General features: G+C 38.0%; 1 protein-coding gene across 2 annotated transcripts in view; it reads left to right on the top strand.

The window, feature by feature from the left end:
* Positions 1–18,208, top strand: part of LOC134856794 (transmembrane protein 272-like) — a 67,191-nt gene extending 48,983 nt beyond the window's left edge. For both annotated transcript variants that reach the window (XM_063873072.1, XM_063873071.1), the window contains exons 2-4: positions 8,801–8,981; positions 16,779–16,838; positions 17,600–18,208. In XM_063873072.1, coding sequence (XP_063729142.1) covers positions 8,801–8,981; positions 16,779–16,838; positions 17,600–18,078 — 720 coding nt within the window. In that variant the 3' untranslated portion in view covers positions 18,079–18,208. The remainder of the gene's footprint in view (positions 1–8,800; positions 8,982–16,778; positions 16,839–17,599) is intronic.
* The last annotated feature ends 590 nt before the right edge of the window (positions 18,209–18,798 follow it).

Below are 18,798 nucleotides of genomic sequence, written 5' to 3'. Positions count from 1 at the left end.
GAAATCAGTACCGGAAACGTAGAAAAAATTGTTCGGATACTTCTGACAGACAAAAACATAGCAAGATATATAATAAAATACAAACCAAACGGCAATAGATCAGAGAGAAAAAAAGGCGATTGGTATGCAGTTGTAACTATCAACCTTGATAGAAATAAGCAAAAAAAGTCTTCGGGTAAACATGGAAATTGAAGAAACCACCACTGTCGAGAACAATGATTGCGACTTTGTTGACATTGGTGTTGCCGAAAAGTCTTTATCTCACGAAAACAGATCTTGGAAATTTTGTAATTCTGTTTCTCTTCCGTCTGCAGAAGTTGTCTTTTTCACGCAAGTCTGTTTCATTTTCATTTTGCTCTCTTTATCTATTTCAAAATTATCTTTTTACAACCTTAGTTGTGATGAGACTGCCATTTGGCTTTCAATACTATCCAGTACAGTTGGTTACATGTTACCCAATCCCAAGTTATAATAATGAATAAGATCATTTCAACAAAAGATCGTCTGTTTATGTCCGTTTCAGGTCCCTCAGGATCTGGCAAAACTGATTTAATTTTTCAAATGCTTCTCAAAGGTACATTCTATCCATCGTATAACAAGATATTTTATTTTTATCTTCACGATCAACCCAAATACCGTTCCTTTGTTTCTCACAACAAATTTGATATTGAATTTATAAAATTATCCAGCTTTGAAATTGTTAATAACTTACGGGATTGTATGATTGTCTTTGATGATACCTGTGAAGAAATTTTTAATGAAAAAGATTTTGTTAAATTAGCTACAGCAGGTCGACATAAAAATGTTCATGTTATTTATGTCAAGCACAATTTATTTCAGCAAAGTAAGCAATCACGTACAATAGATTTGAATACAACTCACTTAATTTTGTTCAAATCACCTCGAGACATTCAACAAATTGATTATTTAGGCAGACAGTTGAATAATGCAAAATTCCTCCGTCATGCGTATCAGTTGGCAACGAAAGAAGATTTTGGTCATCTGTTGATAGACTTGGATCCCAAAACTTCAGAATGTCTTCGTTATTCGTCAAACATAGTTCCACCATCACCAACCATTTTCTATTTACCATCCTCGAAAGCAGTTATCACATCTCTTGAAAATGAAAGAGAAAGAATTATGTATATTGAAGCAAATGCTCAATAGTCGCCATTGTAGATCAATTTTGACAGAAGCTGATTCAAATTTTATTAGATTTCTTTGCGATTGTTTTGTAAATGTTTTTCTGGGACATGTTCCAGCTAACAAGAGTTTCATCGAGAGTAAGAAAATACCATTTGGAAAAATTGTTGACCCTAAGTTTAGTATCCGAGAAAAACGAAAAGTTTTGGCAAACAATATTCCACTGGTTAAATCAATCGGAGAATCGTGTTACATTTACTTGAAAAACTAGAATCTCAGGCATGTATGCTGAAGAATTCATCCTCATTCCTCGAAAAACATATGCTCCAGATGAAAAAACTGCACCACAATCTCAAATCCTTCATAATCCATTAATTAACGACAAATCATCTCAACTCAATTACATACAACGATTTCGAGAACGAAATATCAGCCGTGACTCTCCACCACCATTAAACCCAACATCTCCTATTCCTTTAACCCCTAATAATGTAGTACCAAATCTGCACCGAAAAAGAAATTTATCTGCACTTACTAATTTCAGTGATGACGGTGATGATGAAGCAGAAAAAAATTTTGAATCAAACAATTCACTGCAGCAGACAAGTTCAAAGAGAACAGAAAAAAACGATGAAAAAAGGAATGGAAAAACCGCTGAAGTGTTTCGAAAGGTTATGGAATCCATTCAAGAGCTATTGGAAGCTAATAAATTGGAAAGGGCAAACATCGTGCTAAAGCAGTTGTTCAAAGTTGAATCCTTGACTTTAGACGTTGACGGATATGTTTTAATTCAAGGAAAACCAACACTCGTTAAAATTGAATCTTTTTTGTACGATACACAGCAAAACACAAAAAAACTTGAGGGTGTTTTTTATCCACAAATTTTGAAAGAACTGAATCTTGATCCTAGCTTAGTGTCCAACACTTATGCCAAACAGATTCTCCGCTCGCTTAAGAGCGAAGCAGCTAAGCCCTTCTCAACTTCTTCCTCCTTCGTCTCCGACGACAACCCGACAACTGAGTACTCGAAGAGATCAAAACCCTCCTCTTCGAAGACTCGATCGACAACTCTCAAACCCAGAACCAAGCAATCAGACAAAAGAAAAACCCAGAAAAAATAATTTTTCCCCAACACCAACGACGACGATGACGACGATGATAAAAACTATGAAAGCAGTAAAGAATCGTTTGCGACGACGTCAACAAAAGAATGGAAATCCTACTATCAGTGAAGAAAAGAAACTCAAATTACTCTACACGAAAGGTCCAGCTGCATTTGGTAGCGTTAAAAATTTAACAAATGCTAGTCAACTCTCACCAAAAAAAGTTGAAAAATTTCTGAGATCTCAATCATCACATACAAAGTATGGATTGTTTCGTAAAACATATCCTCGGCTAAAAGTGATTGTTAACGATATCAACGAAATTTGGTCTCTTGACTTGGCTTATGTTGATAAATTGGCTAAATATAACCGAGGGGTACGATATTTGTTAGTTGCTGTCGATTGCCTCTCTCGCTACTTACGAGTGGAACCCCTGAAGACCAAATATGCTAAGGAAACAACCGAAGCTTTCAAAAAAATGATCAAAACAAAACAACCAAAAAAAGTTTGGGTTGACAAAGGCACCGAGTTTAAAGGAGAGTTCGAAAAGTTATGTACTAAACGAGAAATCATCAAATACAATACTCACAGTGAAAAAAAATCAGCGTTTGCCGAAAGAAACATTCGATCGCTGAAAAGTATTATGTACAAATACTTGGAGTTTGAATGGACTTACAGTTATATTGAAAAATTACAAAGTTTTGTTCAAACGATTAACTCACGCGTTAATAGAGTAACAAAATTGGCTCCAAACAAGGTCACAAGAAAACATGTACCTGCTTTAGTTTCATTAATTGCAAACAGTTCATCGAAGTTGGTACAGAAACCAAAATTTTATGTTGGTGACTATGTTCGAATAGCGAAGACTGACTTGCCTTTTAGAAAAGGTTACAAGCAGATTTTTACAGACGAAGTTTTTGAAATAGTTGCCATTCCTACTGTAAACCCTCCAACATACAGTCTCATTGATGCGGAAAAGGAAGAAATCAGCGGAAAAATTTATGAAAAAGAACTTAGTTTAATTGGAAACAAAGCTGATTATAACGAAAATGGGCAGTGATGAGTTTACTGTACATTTGATTTCAACAGCATCAATGGATTATTTCCCAGGCAACACTTTGGCCAGTTTTAGAAATTTTTGTAAAGAAGAAATAGCTTTAGACGGAGATTGGAGAGTTGCTCTCTCAGAAATAATTTTCCCCACAAAATTAAACAATGTTACTGATGAGGAATTTACGTACTTCAGAGCATCCGAAGTAGTAGCCAGTAAATCCAACGCTGGCAATCGGAATACAATTTCCAGACCCTACTATGGCGAAAAAGTTTTTATCAAATCAGGAGAGTACACTTTTATAGAACAATTGATTAATGAGATAAAAACAAAACTCAAAGACAAAATTCATTTTGATGCGAGTCCTCAAGAAATCACGAATAGCATGAGCATTTGGATGAACGCAAATGAAGGAATCTCATTCCCAAGTCCCCAAATACCCAGTCTGTTAGGCTACAATGCAAAGCTTGATGAGAACGGTGAATATCACATTGGTTACAAAATGATACCCTCCTTCGATGCATCTTATGAGGGAAACGAACTGTACGAATCTCATTTCCCATATGACTTATCAAGTGGGACAAGTCTTATTTTTGTCTATATTGACATTATTCAATACCAAACTGTTGGTGATGCAAAGGCCCCATTGTTACGCGTCATTGATTCAAATAGACGCATCAAAAACGGTAGTGCCTGCAGCATTGAACCTAATCATCGAAAAAACTTCACTAATTTAGACTACAAAAAATTATTCACTTCATCTGTACAATCAATATCGGTACAGTTGCGCACAGAAACTGGAAGACTAGTGCCCTTTGCAGGAACTGGTAAAGTTGTGTTGACTCTAAAATTCAAGCGTTTTGATTGAAAACCAATGGAACAATATTATGCAAAGCAAGCTTCACTTCCTCATTTCTCTGGACACTACCGACAACGCGGCAGTGGATTTGGCGCTTTGGCTGCTGGTATTGGTCGTGTTGCTATACCGTTTGCACGACGGGTTATTCTACCGGCAGCGAAAAAACTGGGCAGAGAACTTTTGATGAGTGCAGCGCCAGAACTAATTGATGTCGCTATGAAAAAGAAGTCTCCTAAACAAGCATTGAAAAACACTGTCACAAAAACTGCAAGAAAACAACTCGGTGGTGGTAGACGACGTCGTCGAAAGACACCAATGAATGGATTACGAAGAAGAAGGTCAGTAGGGGCTCGAAAAAGAAAAACAACCATTCGAAGAAAAACCAGACCAGTGAGAAGTCGAGCAGATTTTTTCTCAAACATAAAAAATGATCGCTAATTTGTTACCCAATGAAGCTACCCATAGCTCTCTAGATTTGTTTGAAAAACAACCTCTTTTGATTACTTTTGAAAACGCTTTTGATCAAAAAATTGGACCTGTTTATTCACCTAATGGACCAATGCTTGAATTTGAAATCACCGGTGACCGTAATAATTTTGTTGACCTGCAAAAAATTTATTTGGAAATACGATGCAAAGTAACGCAATCAAGTGGAGCTGATCTGCGATACGACAACACTGATCCTACTGTGTCTGATTCACCGTTCCTCGTAAACAACTCCCTGTATTCCCTTTTCTCTGACTGTACCCTCTCTGCTAATGGACTCAAAATCTCAAATGCCAATAGTAATTTTGCGCATAAAAGCTTTATTGGAACAGAAGTTTCTAACAGCAAAGGAGCCAAGGACTCATGGCTTAAGTGTCAGGGATATCGTTTTGAAAACAATCCCGCTGCAATAGATGCAGCTGATTTCACATCTCAACGAGAACTGGTCCGTGAATCGAGGGAAATTTGGTTCTATGGACCCGCTGGAGTTGATTTTTTCACATGTGACAAGCATTTGTTGAGCGGTGTTACCCTCAGACTTTCCTACAGACGTTCTCATGAAGATTTTCTCATTATATCGGAAGATGCTGCCAAGCATTACAAGCTGCAAATACTCGAAGCGAACCTATATGTTAGAAAAATGACTGTGACCGACCATGTGCTCTCTGCCATTGAATCAACTTTGCTCAAAACTCCTGCGAACTACCCATATCAAGAAGAAATTACAAAAACATTTCTTGCAACAGCTGGTCAGCGCAGCTGGCAACAGGAAGATATTTTTGCTCGTGAACCGGTGAGACAAATTATCATAGCATTGAACACAAATAATGCATTTCTAGGAACAAACCGAACGAATCCTTTTCATTATCAAAAATTTGGACTGGAGCAAGTTACTTTGAGACGAAATGGTTTACCAATAGCAAGTACACCAATCAGTACACAAGATCATAAGCGTCTCTTCTTCAACACACTATCAGCGCTGGGTTTGTTGCACTGCGGGCTGGGAATCACTCTGGATAACTACCAACAGCACTTTATTATGTGTTTTGATCTCACTAGCACACAGCAGGCAGCTCATGACTTCTTGCATCCAGAACTTACTAACTGCTCAGTTTCACTCGATCTTCAATTCTCAAACGCTTTGACAGCAAACCTGGAAATTTTTGTTTGGGGTATACGCTCATCCAATGTATTTATTACCTCCGACCGCAAAGTTACAAAGAACGTCCTTCCCATTTCGACAGTCTGAAAATGGATGAAATCCAGTTGCAGGACCTCATTCAGAATTGTAAACATCTGAAATATAAGTTTTTTGGAGTATTTGCAGCCGACAATTTTCCACCTCACATCCCAAACAACATCTTTATGATTGTGAACACTTCAAAATCAGATTCTCCGGGGACACATTGGATTGTGATATGCAACAGAAGAAATGTTTTATACTTCGCTGATCCTCTCGGTCTTCCTCTCTGGCAGTACACCAATCTGTATAAACGATTGAACGAGAATTTTCATCAAGTGACTGAATTGATGACAAACTTTCCCATGCAAGACTCAAACTCTACCATGTGCGGTTCTTTTTGTATTTATATTGCACATTTGATTTTTGATAAAAACTTTAATGGTGATGCTTCTGATTTTGTTTATATAACTGATCATGTTTTGAAACGTTTCCTAACTCACATGCGTACCCATTAACTAACCATTTAATATGGTTGATTTATACATTTTACAATTCAATTTTGAACAATACATTCTTTTAGTAATTGAAATTTTACCCAATTGTTAACTGAATAGCAGTAATTCGAGAAGTTAAGCTTTTTATCAAAGTGAGAAAAAAAGTACAAAATCGATCTATGGGGGGATATCACCATACCAGCTACTGTTGCCTCCTTTCAGTACAATTTCCGGACGGGTTTCGAAACGCCGCCTTTCGGCTGAGAGTCGAGCGCCATGCGTTTTCCTCTACTCGGACCCCAAGAAATTTTGTTCCACTTCAATTTTATAGTAACAAGTTAGGTACACGTCTTAGAAATGGTTGCAGCAAAATTAATGGGCACTTTTGGCTTTCATCAGTGTTCTCGTTTTTCAAGATCTTTAGCCACTTCAACCTTTTAGCTCTTTCAACCTTTCTATCAAATCAAAGTTTTTGTCATAGATTTCAGACGTTTATTTTTCAGTCTCTTGTAGACACGGAAAATGGAAATGTCAAAATTTTCAAGCCAATTTCATCATTTTAGAGTTTTCAGTGTTCCATAATTTTTCTTTGTTTTTACCTTCAATTGGCTGAACGAAATTTTTCATTCTTATTTTGGTCAAATTGATTATTAATTTTTGCCTAAATAGAGGTGGCGGCCGCCGCACTTGACGAATTTTGCTTTCTTCGAGATTCAGTAATAAAACATGCATTTTTGAAGGAAATCGTTCACCGCAGCCAACAGTTAAGCTACGCTGCCAAAATCTTGTGCTTTTCTATATACCATATAGTTTGGTCGCATATAATAGGTATATAACGTCATTTTACATGTAAACAAACCAATACCCCCAAACTTTAGAAGGGAAAACATGCACCGACCAAAACCTAATTCCATTCCCGTTTCCACAACGTTCAGTGGGAATACTCAATAATATACCGAAGTTTTACATGAGGACTATTAGGTATAAAATTATTTATGGTGACAATTAGGATTATTACATAGTGACCATTAGGTATAAAATTATATGTGGTGACAATTAGGATTATTACATGGTGACCATTGCTGATCATTTAATACATGGTGACCATTATGATTTATACCTAATGGTCATCCATGTATGACAACCCCCCCCGATCCTAACGCACTATATGCATACTACTCAAGTCAATACAAAAAAATTCTTAGGTAAATTAACTTGTCAGAGTTTTTCTCTAGATAAAAGTATCTTTGGCTGATATTTAAAAAGATCCGTCTAAAGTTGCTAGCTAGTTAAAAAGCCGGAACTTGTCTGGAGAAAAAAAAACTACCCCGAGCAAAAATAATCCGTCTTTTTCTTTGAATTTCAGAACAATAAATATAATGAACGCATATGATGGGGAATTGATAATTTTACCGCTTTTTGGCGGTAACCTAAATAATTAGGTGAATATTTGATGAAGTGAAGTTGATGATTTTTATTCATTCATCAAATCAATGATATCTATAATCAAATAAAAACCAAAATAACTTTTTCTCTGATTGAATATTTAATCGAAGCAATGATTGCATGCTAACGGGCACACATGATTATCGCGCTAGGCAACCCGTAAAAACTGCAGATACGTAAAATAACATTAAAATATGTGAGAGACGATGGCGTGATTCGCAGCCAAAATCACTTTTTCAATAGCAAAGCAGACTCATTTAAGTGAGAACCCAAAAGAGGCGCATTCTGAAAAAAAACGAAAAATATTTATTTGCATCAAATACTAAATTAAAAAGGGTACAATATGCTAAAATCGCAGCTTATTAATACTAAATTTGAGGGAGAGCATCAAAAAACTGACTTTTGGCTTGTTTTTTTCAAAAGCGTATGCATGCGTCGCAGAAATTTATGAAAAATTAGGACCTGTAAAATGTCTTGGAGAGAGCACGGAAAATCTATTAAAACAAGGTCGACGAAATTTTTTCGAGAAAATCCCACAGAAAATTGCAGATGCACCTATGCCTTCATGCTTTATAATATAATCCCGAAATAGAGTTTCCACCTTAGAAAGGAACTAATTCAACGATTAAGCGTAAACGAAATTGTGCCTTTAACCAATTCCCCCTTTTTGCAATATGATTAATCAGCAATATAGAATTTGGTCGACTGTACTGTGTACGAAAAAGTGCACTCTGTGGATATTACTTTTTTTAGTAATTGATTCACTCAATTTTTTTTGAAACATTAATTTGACAAGATTTATCATGCTCGCCAAGTATCGTTTTTATCCTTTTTAAGTGGAATGGGGCTGGTGTGGAGAGATGATCGCACGGTTGATCCCATAGTTTTCACTTTCAGCAAAACTAAAGGAAGGATTGAACAAAACAATTGTCGGGACGCAGTATTAAACGCATGCAGTGTCAAACTTTAGCCTGGTCAGTCCGTGTATTTTCCCATTGTTTTTATTTAGCTTGATAAGCAAGCCTGTATTTGCAGGTAGAGGAGGAGCGACAGTCGATAGTGCGAGGGGGAGGGAACAGACGGCACCACCATCCCTGCCCCAAAGTAGATCCCAACGGGGGCAAGACTGTGTTCGAGTACATGCGGGATGCAGACGAGACCTCCGTCAGCTTCAGAGACCTCCTCTCAAAGGTCCTCTGTGCTATAGTGCTGTCCTGTGAGTGCCATTTTTTAATGTACCACTGGACAAGAAACTGGCGGATCTTCGAGAAAGCATGATTGTTTGGATAGCTCAGGATTTTTTTAGAGTCGGCAGCAAAAAGTGTCGAATTCTGATGATGTATTTTCTTAGATTTTCGAAAATTTCACTCTAAAATCACACATTTAAAACAGGTCAATTCGTTCGATTTAAAATAAAGGAGGCAAACAGGCTCAATTGATGTGAGAATAACAAGATTTGTGCCTTTTTGCATCCTTAAATCAGAACCAAACGATGTGAACCGTTGTAATTTTGATTTGAAATTTTGCTGAGCAAATTGCACCATGAAAACGCTGCTATAACTTTCGGCACTTTTTGTCCCGTATCACGTATCAATTCTAGTTTAAATATAACCTAATTTGAGAGAAACTAATTCGAAAATTTTGTTTACTTCATTTTATCCCATTATTTTTTAACAATGCAGTGAACTTTCAAAAAAGCCAGCTTCAAGAAATTATCATCACAACTTGGAAAGTGTTGCTGCCGACTGCAAAAATAAGCACTTTGATGAACAAAAGTTTTTGGGAAACCAGATAGGATTCATTAACGTTTTAAATAAGAAACAAGAAGAATCTTTAGCAACTTAAATTCATTCGGTTAAAGTTATGTTTGATTCGAATCTGAAAACTCATAAATACTCATAAATAGCTGTTGATTATAGCATTAATTTTACTAGTTATATAAATAGATAAGACATCTAAATGATTACTGTAAGTAATTATATCATCAAGTATGGTTATCACATAAAGTTTAAGTTTAGTGTTTTAGTATTAATCAGTTTTCTATGGATATCCGATATATGATGTTGACGGATAACAATCCCCCATTTTGGATATAATGTTTTCGTGATATTTCTGTTTTTGCCGCACTTTTTAAAAAAATGTTTTCTTTTCCGATCTTCTCGTTGTAGGTGTTTCTTTGCTGGGACTTCTTGCTGCTGGTTGCGTATTGAACGCTCTTTGCGGAGCACTGGTACGTTTTTCTTCCGTGTTTAATGTTGTTTGTTTCTTGTCCGCTTTTACTCGAGCATGGTGTTGTTCGCACTCCCTTTGAAAAGATATTGAACATTTAGTAGGTGAAATAGCTTTTAGTGTCCTCATCGCGGCATCAAAGTCTTTGAGGAATTCGCTATCCGGAGATGTTGTACTAATTTGTCGATCAATGACAAACCTCGAGCTTACCGCCCTTTGCAATAAAGATTGAGGTGACCTAATCGGTGTGGATTTTTCGGCGCTGTTTGCCTTACTCTTTTTGGTTGGTTCTCGGCGTGGAAATTATGTCAGTTCTCAGTGTGGCTGGGAGTTTGTAGTGGTTGTTTCTGCTCTAATGCATTCAGTATCCGTCGGGGGTTCCCGTGTGTCCTCCTGGATTGATTTTACTAAAATTTTTGTGCCCTCAGATTGGGGTGGTGTGTTGGTAAGAGCGATATTTCCTATACTGATGCTTGTTTCGGAATTTGCTTCATCGACCTGATTAATCGGAATTGCGTTTACTGCTTTTCTTCTTGTAGAGCGTCGGACTTCAGATGCGATGCTTTCATCCGTCGTACATTTGAGGTCCATTCTTTTTGCCGCTGTCTCTTGTGGTGACGGTGTTTTACATCGTAGTTCGCAGCCGTCCGATGACAAGGAGATTGGTTTATCGCAGTCAAACTGAATGAGTGTGTAGTCTCTTTTCGGGATTAACACTGGGCTTCCTCGTCAGGGGTCCCCTTTCTGAACGGTAGCTTTCAGGGGTTTTGCCTCCTCCTTTTTCTTCTGTTTATCGATCTGGGCCTTTTTCGCCTTTGTCATGAATGGTTTAAAGATTCGCTGTGGTTCTTTTAATTTTCTATTCATCGACTGACATATCACTTCATCTTTGTTTTCAATCGGTTAGCATTTTGGACTCTTTGATGTTAATGGTTGTAGTACTGGTTTGTCTGCGGGTTTTGGGGTTGACTTTCATCCATTTTCTTGAAGGTTACTTTTTCTCCTACGTCTGAAAATGTGGTTTTGCCCTTGGTAATATGCAACAAATTGTTTTAATTGTGCCGGTCTTTACTTGCCGTAGACTCTTGGGTCCAGTACGAATGCTAGGACGTCATGCCTAAATACCCGTGGCTGTTTACCGTCCTCCCGTATCCACGCTAACGATTGATCCGTTTTCAATTATTTTAAGTTGTGCACCGAACACTCCGTGGTTTTTTGTTTTTCGAGCTGTTGTTTCGAATTTTCTAGTTTCTGGTTCGACATGTTTTCGCAGTTTGGGGTCAACGGTGTTTTGTGGTCCCTTAAAACGATCTCTTAGAAAGACTAGATGAGCTCCTTCTAATCTTTGTTTTTATTGTACGGTTAGCCAACGGATTGGTTTTTGTCGCTGCTATCTAGTCTGACTGGTTTATCTGTTAGACACAAGCTGTCCCAGGTTGTCTTCTTCTGTTTTTCCAATTATACGGTTGCCTGTATCCATTTGATCTCCCTGATTGGGTGTTGTTGTGTCCTGCGCTGAATTCTCCTCCGTTGGTTTGTAAGTTGGTTCGGGCATGTCAACTCTTTTCTCTATATACATGGCCCAGTTCATCTTCACTATTCTGCTCCCAAATCCGCATTGCCACGGCTGGTAATGCAGTTTTCTTTAGGATCTTTTTGACTAAACACGAAAGTTTTGTGTTTTCCCATGAGAGGTTAGAGGCTTTAGGTGATGTGCAAATGTAGCACTTAGTGGTCCGTTGAGCTTACACACAGAGTGGGCTTCGAAGGTTGTAGTTTTTGTGGTCGCAATTAGTGTAATGCTCAATGCCTTGAGTAAATCTGCTACGTCGGAGGCAAGTTCATGCGGTTGAAACTTTTTTTCGATTGTCATGACTGACAGTCTAGTTTTTAAGAGTTCTAATTAATCTTGCGACCATACCATTAAACGGTGATCATCGACCGGTGCTAAGATCAAATTAACATTTTTATTTTTAGAGTTCGTTATAAATTTTTTCGCTCCAAGCCCTTTGTCCTGATTGTCTTGATCGCAACGAATGTTCGGTGGCACGCTGCGGTTTACGATATGTGTTTCCTTGAACTTTATTATAGCCTCAGCCTCATTATTAGCAACAGCTTTTGCCGACGGCAATCGCGAGAAGCTGTTTACTTAGACTAGGGTATACACATTGTTGTTTTCATCCGGTAATTGTCCCGCGAAGTCCAACTAGTTTTGTTCAATAGGTTCCACCACTGCATCAAATGTGGTAAAATGCTATTCCCGTAGATTACTTTTAAGTTCTTGCCCTTTTTTCGGCATTCTCGGCAGTTTTCGGCTGTTCACCCAATGTCTCGGAGCAGGTATGGATACCTGGATGTGTCAAGTGAAATTAGTCAAGTAGTTTTTGCCTCATTTACTTCGGAATGACCACTCGCTCGTCGTAAATTAGGATATTGTCTCAAACTGACAATTCGTCTCGTACGTTGTAGAAGTAGGGTCCGTAGCAGGCTTTCATGCTTTGCCATTTCTGCTGGCGTACCATTTTGATTAGTTACTGGCAAGGCCTGTATCTTTTAGTGGCAGCTGCTATAAAGTCGATATGAAGGGCTGTTCGCAAATTCCTTCGGTAAATTGGGATATTCGCCACGTCCATCTTGATCAGTTGGCATTCGACGTTCTGGCTTGAATCTGTTGTTTGGCATAATTTAACTGTATTCACTATATATTTTGAGGGGACTGATCGATTTGAATTGCTATGAAATTTAAAGTCTGAGTTAGAGCAAATTCTGCAACTGAACTTGTGCATTTGAGGTTTAACAGTGATTGCAGTTGAATTTGAGTTCATTTTTATAATCGACACAAAGTTTTGTCTTGAATTTTGAGGCAAGCTATGAAATTTTCAATAAAAGCTACAACGAAGTATTCATCCCAGGACGCCGAGTTGGGGTTTTCCCACTGGGTGACATAAAACATAGTCGATTAGCCCCATTTTACTGCCTGAAGGATGTTTGATATGAAAGTCGGAGGGAAGGAGACATTCTACTCATCTTGTTAGAGGAAGTTGATATGTTTTTTCGTTTTTGTTGCTCGGAATTGCACTTGCAAAAACTTGATGGTCAGCAATTAGGGTAAAAATTTTACCGTATAGGTGACTTTTAAACTGTTCGACGGCCTATACCGCGGCCGGTAACTTCAACGCGTTCACGGAGTATTTACTTTCACGAGTACTCACAAAGCGAGTTGCGTACGCTATGCTAGCCTAGCCATCGGGTGTTTCTTGTTCTAAAGCCGCTCTGACACCGTATCGGCTTGCGTCACATACTATTCTAGTTTCACGGTTACTTGCTTATGTTCTGTAAAAATGCTTAAGTGCAAATGTTCTGTAAAATTATGTACCGCGTCCAGAATGTTTTTGGAAGCTTTTTTGTGTTTTTTTTTACCATACGAAAAGAAATTTATTAGCTGTTGATGATAGCGGTCTTAGTGGGTCGCATAGTTTGGCAAGGTTTGATATAAAATCAATTATATGGTGAACGGGTTCTATAGAGCTTTTGAGTTGCTCAAATTTGTTGGATGTTGGAGTTAAGTAATGGCTTCGGTGAACTGGTTCTATAGAGCTTTTGAGTTGCTCAATTTTGTTGGATGTTGGAGTTAAGTAAGGGCTTTGGTTTTCTTATGCATTGGTATTGTGCAGGGTTCCTCGACTTGCGCTTGTCTATAGAGATGACCATGGTTTCTTGATCTAATTTATCTAAAACCTTTTTCAGTTTTTCAATGTGGTGTTCTTTTATCGCATGAGATACAATCTGTATATCGTCTAAAAATCCGACTTTGTCCTTTTCATTATTCAAAGTTAGATCAATGGCTTTCTGGATTTCTGCGAGAATATCCGTTAGCCCGTAGAACCCAATTTCTAACTGATAAGTAATGTTCCTGTTGCTTGGCCTCCTATTATGCTGAAATTACACTGCGTTCTAGTTGTGTCATTTAGTTTTAGTTGACTGTATGCATACCAGAGGTCAATTGTTAAAAAAATTGAGGAGCCGGGCTTGTCGCTGCCTTCTTGCGCTGATTGAGCCACGTTGCGTAGAAAAACGTTTACATTAGGCATTTGATTTTCGTTCATATGGATTGCCTTGCTTATTTGTTTTCAGTCCATGGCCAGTTTTATAGTTTGGTCTTTTTTGACAGTTCAGTTATAAATATAGGGTTGATAAATTGTTTATTGCTGCAGCCCCTGAACTTCACAATATGGCCTTGGTCAATTAGAGATTTTATTTTTTTTCGACATTTAATTGGATGTTGATTGGGATTCTTCGTCCTTTTTGTTTGAGCGCTTTTCTGTCGCTTAAGTATTTTTTATGCACCATGCGGTTTTGTGAACGTCCAATACGTAAGCGAAGTCCTGAGTATGTTGATTTTACCCAATAGGTTTTCACTGTTTCTCATTGGTTATCATCTGAGACAAAATTCATTGACTTACCAGGTAGTTTTTGTTGGTTTAGGTGGATGCCGATTAGGGTTAAGAGGTTTCTACCCAAGATGTTTGCCCTCTTGTCTTCTACCACGATGAAAGAAGCGGTAATCACTGTCCAGCCTCCAGATTCATTTTGGGTAATAATTCTTCTGAATGGTGGTATTCTGTACCCGTTGCAGCACACCCTTCTGTTTGCCTCGTCGTTATCTCCCAGTTGAATTCGTTTGACGTTTTGACCGATAATTGCGGTGTGGTAGCTGTTTTTTGTTATCAAACGACTTAAGGAATCTTGTATTGGCAATGAAGACCGGGTTGTTATTGACTGATCTGATTCTATTTAGGTGTCTTTTCAGGTCGTCCCCGTTATTTGATCTACCTGTCGATCTTGGAAGTGAACAGCTTTTTTTGTTGTGTCATTCGGTTGGAAAAGTTCCCATTCTGGAATTGCATCCCTGCCTGTAGGTAGCCACTATATGCAGCCATATCTGTGTCTTGAGTCGTTTGTTCTCGGCTTTGTTCGTCTTGGATAGCGTTAATCTTGGAGGATATGGCATTGTGGCCTCGTTTAGTGCATCTGTTACAAATTTTGTCCTTCGCTGGGCATTGCTGAAGGTGACCAGGTCCAAAAGGTTTCCCACATTTGAAACAGATTTGTTTTTGATCGGCTCCCTGGCGATAATAATTTCCCCTTTGCGGTTGCGAACAACCTTTACCGCCTCTTCAAGCATTCCTGCTTCTGTTTCCTCTCCTTTGTATGAATCCCAGCTGGTTCAAATTTTATTCCCGTCTCTTGATTTGTCTTGATTTGACAATCCTCGTGCTAACTGTTTGCGGATTTGAATGTGATTGTCACGTCCCTTTTCTCTGCGTATTGCGAATTCAAAAGGTTGTTCTGGAGTTTCCGTTTCCGCCAGGAAGACTTTTTGTACCTCGTTGTTCACTATATTGGCGGTAAAATTTCTCCTATGATTCCAGACCACCATCCTGGCAATAAGGGCTTTTAAAGTTTCCTTTTACCATTAATTCTGTCAAGCCGCAATGGAATTGTTCGAGTATTTCTGTTTTGACTGTTTTCTTGTGAACCTTTCATACCTGTCAAAAGAATTATTGCGGTCTTTGTTGAATAGATGTTGTAGTCCTGTCCAAAAGTTTCTAGTTGTGTTTTCCTTGATTTTTAAGTCTGGGTACTGTTGACTTACTCGTCATTGCCCTTCGTTTCCTAGGCTGTAAGATATACGTAGCTGCAAACCTTAATATTGGTTTCCTCCCACGGTATTCTGCCCACTGTGGGTCCCAAAATTTCAAATTGAACGGATTGATTTTCCCACTAGACTCTCTTTTCTTGATTACGAATACCTCTATCTCTTGTTTGAGTTTGTGTTTCTCCTTCTATTTGGAGTTCCTATCGAGGCTCTTGTGGTTTTCTAATTGGGGGTGGATCTCGTAGCAGCTTTTGCAATCATCTTTTGCGATCAAGCCTATGATAAGTTGTTGATTCGATTTTCCCCACTCGATCGGAGGCTCCGCTGAGGCTTTCTGCCAGAACGGTGCGATAACCAGTGGGTTTTTTGTTACTCCTGTAAAGTTTATAGGTAAGCGATCTATGCGTTGACAGATTAACTAAGTAAAACGTTTTAAATAAAAATCAGAAGATTCTTTAGCAACTTGAACTCATTCGGTTAAAGTTACGTCAAAATCATGAGAGAGATAGAGACTCAAAAACACCTATTGAATATAGCGTTAGTTTTAATAGTTACTCAATTAAATCAGACATCTGTATGAAAAAGTTAAGTTTCAATATCATCAAGTATGGTTATCACATAAGATTTAAGCTTAGTTTTTTAGTATTAATCAGTTTTCTATTGATATCCGATATATCCGTACGGATAACACTTTTGCTACAGTTTTAATGTTATAAAACTACTTTTTTTTTAATTTCAGCAATTTTTACGCTTTATTTGTGCTGTTTATTGTCTTTCAGTTATCCCCTCTACTTAAAAAAAATAACAGCAAGGTGATCCATTTCTTGAAAAAACTACTCGATGTTTGATTTGTGCTTTGATTAAGTTTTTCTGCCAAAATACTCCGAGCTACTTGCACTGCAACTGACTTTTCTTGTTTTCGCATGAAATAGAATGAAATGAAAAAAAAATACACAATCCAATCTATCAAAATTTTCAGTCATCGAGAAAACCCTTGTGCTGTTTTAATAGCATACTGTGAGTCTAATTTACTACATTATTTCAGCAAAAAAACTATGATTTATATTTCGTTTTCGTTTTTTTTTGGCACACCGGGTTTGAAGTTTAGGTGATGTGTATGTTTAGGGCCATTCCTCATTTTCCACGCGTTCCTGCTCACACTGCCAGTTGCCATGATCGCCATTGGTGAGTCATTACATCACACTCAACCGAATTCACGAAGCCGGATTATTATCTACGAATAATTTTTGGAAAAGGCAATATCTAAAAAAATATATTAAAAAGCAATCTGAATGCTCAGGAATTTGCTTTGGTGGGTTGTTTTTCTTTTTTTAATGTTTACGTTTCGGTCACTATTTAAAAATTTTTTTTCTTATCATCTTTGAATTAATAGTATTGTTCTTTCAATATTTCTCAAATAGTAACATTTATAACAAAAACTGTGCAGACCATCAAAATCAAAATTGTGCCACTGTCATTAGGATCTACTTTTGCTAATTAAACCAGAGTTTACACAAACGGTCGGTAGAAGATTTTACAACTAATATAACAAAACTGCGATTTACTGCTTAACTCCTCTGACAGTTTAAATGTTGCCTGAGTAGCAGAAACGAAAAAAGTTTGTTTTCGTAAATGGGAAATTGCCCAATAGTGTGTATTTAATTTTTACCCGCGTGTATCTAATTTACTCAGTAGAAGCGCACTTCTGACGTAAAAGCAGTACAACTTAACAACCAATCGATGGCGACTGAAAAACTTCTAGAAGAATTTATCAGTTTGAAATCAAATTAGCATCAAATGATAAACGTTTTTAGCAAGAACAGATTTTATACGGTATGTCAATCAACGCTTTCGCATGATAACAAAAACGCCAGAGTATTCTTTTTTCATCTTTTCTCTGTCAATCAAAATCTCTGCTTCGCTTCTAACAACCAACTTTTTTTCAGGAGGCTCCAGCTACAATCAATGCACTGCGGAGGAACTACTGCCTCTGTGGCTTATAGTATTCGGCATAGTGGCACTGTTCTGCCTGGTGATACAGCTGCGAAACATCAGTGGCTTACGTCACAACTCCAATGATGACAACGACAGCGACAGCACCTCCAGTTCCATGCGCGTCACGGGAAGCGAGGACGAGAGCCAAGAGAACATGCAGGGCGCCAAATATTTCAACATGTTCATGCTCGTGTTCCTCCTCGGGTGGTTTGCATGGGGCAACTACTTAGTGTTCAGAATATACCCCCCTCATTACGGAATGCCGAGCCAGCCCCCCTTTGAATACTGCACCCACACTCTCTACCTGTTTTCGCTAGTCCTGGTCCTTTCAATTCACTGCTTTCTAATCCTGTTTGGTCTCGTGGTGTTTATCGTGGCCTGTGTGTGGCACAGAAAGAGCAGTCAGTATGACGATCTCAATGGCCGCTGATCATTTTTAAAAAAGAAGATCTTTTTTAAGAATAGAGCCGCGAAAGAGTGATTTCTTGTCATATATGAGTCATGCGATTGTGTCATAATTTGATCTCATTCATTTCATTAAACATACAATACATTTGAGTTTATCGCTATTAATTCTAAGTTGTAAGTTCAAAACTTTCTTTTCTCAGAATGAAGGCTTCTGCATTGAAAGTTTGACTAACTACGCTACTAATCACGAATGAATCCAACGTTTTTGCAATGATTCTCACATAGTTTTTAGTCATCAACGGTTCTCACAGAATGTTCACGTAGGTAACCACGGTTTTTGCGAGAAAGAGGGGGGGATTATTTCAAAAACGCAAATCAAAAATTATACCTAAGATGGCGATGAGGTTTCGAGGAAAGTATTGGAGCAAACAAAGTCTCGTATTTTGAAGTTAATGTTGAGACGATTCATCCACAAGAGAAATGAGCAACGTACAAGCTGCTCAGCTTCAGCTCTGCGCAGAGAATTGCATTCAATTTTTTTTTGTTTTTTTTTGGGCAGGGTAATGTTGCCTCATCACCTTCAAGCAACAAGCACGGATCATAGTGGGCCTCGATTATCTGACATTGAGAGACGAAGACGTAACCCTAACTCTGAGCGCTGGTTAATATGATTCAGACATTACGTGCATCAGAAACTAGAGAAGACTGCTCGTATCAGGGCGAAAACATGAATTTCGAGACG

The sequence above is a fragment of the Symsagittifera roscoffensis genome, chromosome 1, assembly GCF_963678635.1.
Source record: "Symsagittifera roscoffensis chromosome 1, txSymRosc1.1, whole genome shotgun sequence".
Taxonomy (NCBI): domain Eukaryota; kingdom Metazoa; phylum Xenacoelomorpha; order Acoela; family Convolutidae; genus Symsagittifera; species Symsagittifera roscoffensis.
This window is presented reverse-complemented; position numbering and strand designations above follow the sequence as displayed.